This window comes from Prionailurus bengalensis, chromosome B2 (assembly GCF_016509475.1).
Source record: "Prionailurus bengalensis isolate Pbe53 chromosome B2, Fcat_Pben_1.1_paternal_pri, whole genome shotgun sequence".
In the NCBI taxonomy this organism is placed as follows: Eukaryota; Metazoa; Chordata; class Mammalia; order Carnivora; family Felidae; genus Prionailurus; species Prionailurus bengalensis.
Genome location: NC_057349.1, coordinates 149,281,112 through 149,290,097, shown reverse-complemented (window position 1 = coordinate 149,290,097; position 8,986 = coordinate 149,281,112). Strand labels below are relative to the sequence as shown.

Sequence of the window (8,986 nt, the reverse complement as noted above, 5' to 3'; positions counted from 1 at the left end):
TGCGGCTCACGTCACGGCCGCGGTGACAGGGCTGGGGGGTTGGGTAACCTGCGTGCGACGGTGACCACCGGGATCCTTCAGGGACCTTGGCAAAGGGCTGTCCCCAGAGGGCAAGGCAAAGCAAACGGTTCCGTGAGTCTCCAACTATTCCGTCAGCTCCCGGTGTGTGAACCAGCCTTCGGGGTGTCCACGGTCCTCTGAAATGCCACTGCGCCTCTCTGCGAGGCCGAGCGCGGCAAGGAACAGGTGCGGTGTCAGCTTCAGGCCTATCGTTTTAAGGGAAGCCTGTGTCTTTTCCCCCCGCACCGTCCTGTTCTGATTTGCTTCGGGCTTTTCCAGGCTGTTGCAAGAAAGAGCCACGTGTGAAGTCTCGCTTTCAAAGCAGCTCACCCCCTAGCCACCGTTGTGGCTCGCCATCCCGAGCGGCCGGTTCCTGGTGCAACACGGCAGGCAGTGTGGCGATTCTCAAAGTGGGGTCCCGGACACCCTGCTGGGGCCCGCTTTGGCGCTAATCCCAAGACCCTGTGCTCCCACTCGTGGTACCGTGAACGCACGGCGGAGTCACGGGGCTGCGGACGCGTGATCACATGAGAACCCGGCAGCACGGAGCCCACCCCTCATCTCTGATTTGTTGGTTTTAGCAAATACCGTTATTTTTCATTAAAAACATGTTAACGCGATGGGTGTATTGTTCGTTTTTCAGTTTATTTTTTTACTCATGTCTACACCCGATGGGGGGCTTGAACTCACAACCGCGAGATGGAGAGCCATGTGTTCTTCTGACTGAGCCACCCGGGCGCCCCAACGTAATGGGTGTATTGTTAATGTCACGAGTTTGTTGTCATTTTTAGATGTGTTAATACACGTTTTTTAAGTCACTTGGAATTTCTACTGAGGTTAACATCCAGAGGGGCCATAAAAACAGAAGCGGGTCCTCGGAGTGTCAGGGAGGCGTTGAGGCCCCACGGCAGCAAGGGGAGAGGGCTCTGGGGCCTCCCTGACCCGGCAGGTCTCCGTGTGGCTGGTCGTGAAGCTCCTGGGGAAATCTTGGTCGGTCGCCCGTAAAACACAGGTCCTTCCTGTTCTTCTCTCCTAAAGCTCGCGAGGTTTGAGTGGAGCAAAATCCAGATAAAGTGGATCATTATGTTAGCGTTGACGGAAGAAGGACTCTAAAGCAAACAGTGTCTGAACAGGTTCCTGAATGTTTTCTACCCCCAGACCCTGTCACGGTAACAGACCACTGTGAGAAGAAGGAATGGGCGTATTTCTGGTTATCGACCAAGTTGTCTGTGTCTCAGGGGTCCACGAGGATTGTAACAGCCAGAAGGAGACCTCTTGCGGTTTAAAATTCAGACTCCACGTTGGTTCTGGCTGTTGGACGATTTACCGCCCCCTCGCGTGAAGTCATTTGAGTCAAAACACGGGACCAAAGCACAGCATGTGGGAAGAAGGTGTGATTTGGAAAAGCAGGGCATCGATCTCTTTGCCTTTGGACATTTTTCTGAACGTGCGCCGAAGTCGTCATAGCGAGGTAAAGCCGAGACACTGATGAGCTCGTGAGAAAAAGGAAGTTTCTTAAAATAGCGACTGGTTTCCGGGCACCATGGTGTGATCGCCGGCGCTGCCTCAATCAGCAGCGTCCGTGGGGATGAGCTGGTGAGCGCAGTGTGTCTGTACTCAGGATTTGGGGGGATCCCTGTGGGACCCCAGCCTCCCACAGAGCAGGCTCAGCACGCCGCGGGCTGCACGGTTTTCCCTTCCCTTCAAACCTGCACAGCACTTGGGCTGATTTTAGTGGGGCCTGGATATCGTCTTGCTTCTTTATTTTGGTGATTTAAATATTTTCTGCATACGTCTTTGTTCTGGAAACAGTTTCAAGGGTTGTCATAACAAAAAGTCCGCGTTCCTACACTTAACTCTGATACAACAGTGGGAGAAAAAATGACCATGAATTCTCAAATGGTAGACCACACCGTGTTCGCGTTTGTTCAGAATCTGAAAATCAAACAAATGTCATGGCATCGTCTGGTGACAGGTGATAGCGACGCTCGTGAGCACAGCATCCCCCACAGGCGGGTCGAATCGCTGTGCTGTGCACCTGACGCTGATGTGACAGTGTGCCAAGTGTAACGTTTCAAAAAGGAGCATCGACGTAATTGGAAAGTGAGACAGCAGAGGCAAAAAATACGGACAGTTCTGAGTACGTATATGGGCTTTTGCGTAACTGACCTTGCAAATCGACCAGCTTATAGTGGAGGTAACTTTTGTGACCTCCAGATGAAACATACTCGTGGGTTTTAGAGTCCGGAGACCCCAGGAATACAGTGTGAAACTGATAACCCGATCCCAGGATTCTGGTCCTCCTGTTTTCCTGTTTCACACATAGCTACAGCCCCACTGTTGGGTTCTGGGCCCAGCACGCAAAATCCCACGCAAATGACCAAGTTACAGCTGGCTGTTACTTCTTGACTGTAGTTGCTTTTCTGTCGCGTCCCCAATTCTGGAGGGAAGTTTGGCTGGCTGTCCTAGTGTGGTTTTCCTTCCTGGTAACTGTCACCAGCGGCTCGATTCAACCACACAGACTGTAATAACGGATTCTGTAACAGCCAGCGGGCCGCGACAGTGCAGGTGACGCGTGCTGCTCTCCCACGGTCCCCGCCAGGCCAGGCCACTCTTTCCAGCCTCCAGTTTCCCAGGGGCCGAAGGGTTCGAGTAGAAGAGGTGGCTGGCAGGGAGCAGGGATGCTGTCACCTGGATGCTTGAGCGGAGTCTGAAGAGCAGAGTCCTGTGGGGGACACTCACTCCTCTGCCGCTCCGGGGCCAGTAGCCCACCACCAGGTACCGGAAGTCATCGCCCCCGGCAGGGGTGCTTACCGGGCCTTTGAGGAAAGACAGGAGAGGAGCGCCCTTCTGACCTGGGCAGGTGACGCGATGGCAGGCGCCCGGCACTCACTTTCTCCTCGGAGGTCAGGCAGAGACTTCCAGCTTCCCAAGTCCCCATGCTTCTGGGCTGGGACAGGATGTGGGGGTTCTGGAGAACCCCAGGGACAGTCTCGTCCGACGTGTGCAGCGGTCTGATGAATCTCACTGTCTCTTCTTGGAGGAAAATGCCTAATCTCTGCTACGGTGGATGTGGACGTGGCTAACAGCCCCTCACCCTTGCCCAGGACTTTCCTTCCCTTCCTCAAGGTGCTGGCTCAGATGTGGTTGTGTCTGGAATCCTGTTGCTGGGATTGTCTCCTCTCCCCCATCCCACTCAGCCCCCAGTTCCTAGCAGAAGGGAAATGGTGACAGAAGCCACACAGGCAGGCGATTATGGGATCGCCAGCTCCGCCTGCTCACCTGCGACTGTCCTGTGGGACTTCGGAATTAGGACCCCGTCACGGATGCCACTGGGGCCCCTGCTCCAGTCTCGGGAGGATCCAGTTTGCTGCTTTTCCTGGGTGTCACCTTCCCCTCCGAGTCCTCCTGTGCCCCCGTCCTCTCCTGTCTTCACTGTGTCCGCCCGCCCTCCCACCCGGGCTCTCCCGGCGGGACGCTGTCCACCCGCTGCACCACTAGCCTACCCGGTCCCGCATCTGTATTCTAGAAATACAGAAACTTGGAATAAAACACACAGGCGCGTTCAGCACCTGCGGCAGAGATTTATGACCCAACCTGCCTCAAACATCCCGACCCCTGAGCAGCGGGCGGCGGGAGGCTAACCTTGAGGCCCCGGCGGGACGGGGAGAACGTTTGAGAGATCGAAGCCTGTCTTGAAGCCGCGTTTGCACATTTTGTGGAGAACACGTATGTAGATGTGGTTTTCGGTTGCAGGTGGAGATTATGGGACCTCAGCCCCCTTCTCCACCCCCAGCTGTGGGGAGACCGGCTCTGGCCACCGACCGAGTTCCGCTCTTGCCTGGTGCCCTGACACGGGGGCAGGAGGGACAGGGACGCGGCCAGTGCCCTCACGGCCGGGAGGTGCTGCTGGGGTGGGGGTGGGGGGGGCGACCACTGGCACAGGGCACTTGGAGTTCACCCACACTTGAATGCTTTCGGCTGACCTGGGCCATAGCCGCACAACCTGGTCCCGTCCCCGGTTAGGCCTGAAAGCACCTCCCATGGAAGAGTGTTTCCTGGGGGATAATTCTCCTTGAGTGGTGCCTTGACTTGTGATGTGTCGCCGTGTGACGTCATCTCCAGGTCTCCTCCTCGAATATGGGATGACAGTCACGATGTGTCACTCGCTCGAACCACCGTTACAGCAGTAAGTACATAGCTCTGCGCCCAGGAATCCCTCCGTGTGCACCGTTTCCTCTGTCATTGTCATGGCATCACTGACACGGGCCTGTTTTGCCCGTTGATAAAGCTAGGGCTCGAATTTCAGGGGACCGCCTTTCAGCGGTGGCATCAGCATTGTAAAAGGGGAACTAAGAGGACCCCCCGAGATGCCTTTTCCCCAGCGCCATCGAGGGCGGCCGGCCTTCCCCTCTGACACCAGGGCGCGGGTCGGGCGGCCTGGCCTGGCCGAGTCCCCCGCGGCCCAACTCCCACCCTCTTAAAGGCGCCAACCGGTTGTCCAGGACTTTCCCTCCAAGCGGCAGGGACTCCGCCCAGGACTCGGGACCCAGCCGGCCCTCCCGCCTCCGCCCCGGGTTGATTGAGTCCTGTCGGGGGTGGGGGCCGACGGGGGAGGCCGGTCCCGCCCGGTCCCGCCCCACGCCGTCCCGGCTCCGGCTCCGTGGCCGGTCGCACGCAACAGTCGGGTCGTGACACCAGCCAGACGCTCGGCTCCTCCTGCTGGCGCGTCCCCGCCCGGGCCGGACTCGGGCGGCCGGTGACTGTCCCCGAGCGAGGGGAGGGCCCCGGGAGCCGGGACGTGAGCGAGCCGGCGATGCCGCGGCCGGACGCAGGTGGGTGCGGCGGGGGGCACGCGGCGCCGAGCCCGGCCACCCGCGGGGACGCCCCGGGCCCCCCCGCCCCCGCGCCCCAGCGACTGAGAGCCGCCCGTCTCCTTCCAGGGCGCCGATGACCCGCCGGCTCGGTGGCACCATGCCCTTCCCGCCCACGCCGACCCCGGGGGCCCCCGCCGCGCGCCCCCCGCCCCGCAGGCCCGGCGCCCCGCGCAGGGCAGCGCCCGCCCGCGCCCCGCCCGCGCCCGCGCCCTCGCCGCCCGCCGCCGCGGACAGGAGGAGGCCCCCCGAGGGCGCGCTGTCCGGCTCCTGGCCCCCCGCCGCCCTGAAGCGGTCGCCGGCCCGGCGCGGCCCCGGCCCCGGCCCCCCGCGCGCCCCCGCCCGGCCCGCCCGCTCCGGCCACAGCCCCGCGGGGGGACGCGGCCCCGGGGACAGGACCCGCCGCCGCCGCCGCCGCCGCCGCCGCCGCCGCCGCGCGCTTCTCGCCCGGCCTGTCCCCCGAGGCCGTCCTGCTGCTCCAGGGGCGCCACCTGCAGAGGCGGCTGCCCGCGCGGCCCTGCCGCCCGCCGCCCTCGCCCTCTCCCGCGGGTCCCGGCCGCCGCCCGGCGCCGCGCGTGTCGCTGCTCAACGAGCGGCACCGGTACGACGACGTGGAGTACGAGGAGGAGGCCCGGGCGGTGGACGAGGGCCTGGTCCGCAGGTGCACCGAGTGGCTGCGCGGCGTGGAATCGGCGGCCGCCGCGCGCGACCTCGCGCGGCCCCTGGACACGCTGCCGCACCTGAGCACGCTGTGAGCCGGAGGGGGGGTGGGGGGTGGGGGCTCCCCGCGGACCCGAAGGTGCCCCCCCCCCCCCCGCACCTGCGCCTGCCTCCTGGATGCCCGTGAGCCTGGGGGTCCCCCACCCCCGCACCTGTGCCCACCCCCTGGATGCCCGTGAGCAGGGGAAGGGACCTCCCCACCTCCTGGAAGCGTGGCCGCACCCTGTGAGCCTGCCCTCCCCCCACCCCCAACGCCCACGGCCACCCTCCGGCACCTGTGAACCCGCCGCACCCGGTGGGCAGGACCGGATGCCCCTGGCTGACCGCGCAAATAGCCTTTCCTCCGGGGCACCCTGGCGGCACACGCACAGCCTCGTCTGCCTTGCCTGGGCCCCTGTGAGCCCGGGGTGGAGGGGGTGCTAGCCTAGGACACGGCCTCCCTGACCACCCCCCCCCCCCCCCCCCCCCGGCCCCAAGTCCTGGCCAGGCTCTGCCCCGTACCCCCAGCTGGGTCAGCCACCCCTTTCCCTCTCCCGCCCTGGTCGGCCCCGCCCCCCAGGTGTTGCCTTCCAGAGCCTTCTGGCCTCCTCTTGGCCCCCCAGATGCCTTTAGGGCTCAGGGTGAAAATGCCTCCTGTTCCTCACCCCTAAGGTTCCCGTGGGTCCCAGAGACCCTCTGGCTGGGCCGGTGGTTTGTCTGTGTCACTCCCTGTGGACGACAGCCTGGGGGAGGGCACCCGTGAGGGTGGCTGGCTGTTTGCAGAGCTGGCCTTGGGGCCGCATTTATGATTCCGTTTCTCCGAAACAGAACGCATCTAGGGTTTGGGAAGCTGGGAAACTCAAGTTAACCTGATTTTCAAGCTCGGAGGGGAGAAGGGTGGGAACACCAGAAGCTACCCGCTGAGCGAGGCCGAGGTTGGAAACTGCCCGTCCACACTGCAGGCCTCTGCCAGGGCCCTGTTGTGCCGCCCCGCGCCCTCGGCCAGCCAGGCCTGCCTGCCCACGCACAGTCACACGCGTGCTCACACACCCACACCCACAGAGCTCTCTCACGAACGCTTAGCTCTCCGGGGGGCCGGGGGCCTCAGCCGGTCCGGCGTCCGACTTCCCGCGCAGCTCACCATCTCCCCTCTGGTGGGTTCGAGCCCCACGTCGGGCTCTGTGCCGACAGCTCCGAGCCTGGGACCTGCATCGGATTCTATGTCTCCCTCTCTCTGCCCCTCCCCCTCTCTCATATATAAATAAACGTTAAACATTTTTTAAAACCACGTTCCTGCTCACGTACCCACGTGCACACAGAGTCACGGCCACACACGCACACGCACAGACCCCATCACGCACACAAACGTGTCCCTGGAGCACAGCGACGGGGGTGGACTTGAAAGGCCGGGACAAGATGTGAGCGGGGGTGAAGGTCAGCTTCTGCTGAAGGTCGCTGTGTTTCCTGGAAGCACTACCTGCAATGTGACTTCTGTGCTGCAGAAAGGCCGACCGCGGGGGGGGGGGGGGAGGGGGGGGGAGGGGAGAAGGCAAAAAGCCGTGTGCGGACAGACGGACGCAGAACAACATGTTCCGGGCCAGGCGGGCAATTCATTTGAGGGAGGAAGTGGGGGGGGTCCCTGGGGGCAGATGTTACGTTTCCAGCGGCTTTAATCACCGGGTAAAAATCGGTGACACGGTGGCTTTGTACAATTGTGTATACTCATTTTTTTTAAAAGAGAAAATCTCTGCCTATCCTTTGAATAAAGGGTTAAAACTCCTCGGCCTTTTGGGAGCCGCCCATACCCTTTCTTGCTAACTCCAGGCTGATTTCTACACACTCCCTCCATGCATCTGATTATGCTTAACTCTAAGGTTGAGAAAGAGGGGGGAAAAAGTCGTAATCAGAGAAAGCTGGTCATAGAAGAGCAATGTATTACCTCACCTTTTGACTTGTGTGAAAGTCAGTAGTTGAATGTTTATCTCGTTGGGCTTTAATGTGGGAAGTCTTCATTATATTTTACACGGAAGCCTTACATTTTTAAAAGCCAGTGTTATATTGTGCTTGTGATCTCTGCCCCCACTCTCTCTGTCGTGCTCTCTCTCACTAGACACAAACCTGGTCAAACAGGAAGCGTTTAATCCGGCAGGAGCGAGGTCAGCCAGCAGAGGAGTTTGCAAAGCCAAAGCCCCTCCCCACCGACTGGCTTGTCTTTTCCGACTCCTGCCTGGATGCATAGAGCTCAGTTGTCTTTCGTGGAAAATGAACGCGTCAGCACCAGAGAGGCCCAGGTGGCAATCCGGCTGAGGCGACACGGGGACGTGGCCGTGGACTCTCGGTCGGGGACGGAGCGCTGGTTCTGGACGTTAACCAGCCCCGGGAGTGAGCGTGAGTGGTGGTCCCGTGGGCAGGGTGCTAACTGCTCTCGCGTGTCCTCTGAGCAGATACCAGGACTCGAGAGACCCAGGTTTCTGTTGAGTTCAGTAACGTTTTAAAGACTTTCGCAAAGTAGGTGACTTTTCGAAGCACCTTTCCGTGGCTGCCCATGTGGGTGCGTGTCCCTCGTCCCGTCACGGTCACAGTGCATGGGTCTGTGTGTCCCTGTTCTTTGTCTCTCCCTCTCCTCACCCTCTTCCTTCTCTGGGTCCCCTCCCCCCCCCCCGCCCCCGCCCCCGCCCCCGTTCTCTTGACCGGCCCCAGTCTGGTACTGTGCCCCTTTTTCCCAATGGCATTTGTCAAACAGAGTTTTGTGTGCCTTGTTCTTCACTGTAAAAGCAGACGAGCAGAACGTTTATGTTGCTCCGGCTGATGCCCCTCGAAGACACGGAACTTCTACCTATGACACTGGATGTCTCGTCGTGTTGTTACGGACATTTTGAGAAAGTTTTCGGAGTCACTGTGCTGCAATTTCTTAATGTTGAAATAAAAGAGAAATGCAATGCCTTGTGTTTTCTTTGGGGGGAGGATTTTAAAAACTGGTCTGGGGGCGCCTGGGAGGCTCAGTCGGTTGAGCGGCCGACTTCGGCTCAGGTCACGATCTCGCGGTCCGTGAGTTCGAGCCCCGCGTCGGGCTCTGGGCTGACGGCTCGGAGCCTGGAGCCTGCTTCGGATTCCGTGTCTCCCTCTCTGCCCCTCCCCCGCTCACACTGTGTTTCTCTCTCAAAAACATAGACATTAAAAAAACTGTTTTTTAAATATTAAAAGCTGGTCGGGAAGAGATTACCAAGGTTCATGTGAGGTGGTCCCCCCGTGTTGCTGCCCCCATCCTGCCTGGAGGGCCTGGGATTCGGGGGGTTGGTAGATGTTCATTGGCTTTAAATACTACTGGCAATGACCAGGTTTTTTCGGAGCCC

General features: G+C 60.6%; 1 protein-coding gene and 1 long non-coding RNA gene across 2 annotated transcripts; both read left to right on the top strand.

Moving 5' to 3' along the window:
- The first annotated feature begins 36 nt into the window (after positions 1 to 36).
- LOC122490172 lies at positions 37 to 680 on the top strand. Its single transcript, XR_006299105.1, has 2 exons — positions 37 to 246; positions 340 to 680. It is a non-coding gene; the product is annotated as an uncharacterized LOC122490172 (long non-coding RNA).
- Positions 681 to 3,997: 3,317 nt separating this feature from the next.
- Positions 3,998 to 8,572, top strand: PRR18 (proline rich 18). The gene is given in 3 exon segments (XM_043592732.1): positions 3,998 to 4,249; positions 5,004 to 5,252; positions 5,254 to 8,572. Coding segments are annotated over 3 exon segments (777 nt in total). The 5' UTR covers positions 3,998 to 4,157; the 3' UTR covers positions 5,690 to 8,572.
- The last annotated feature ends 414 nt before the right edge of the window (positions 8,573 to 8,986 follow it).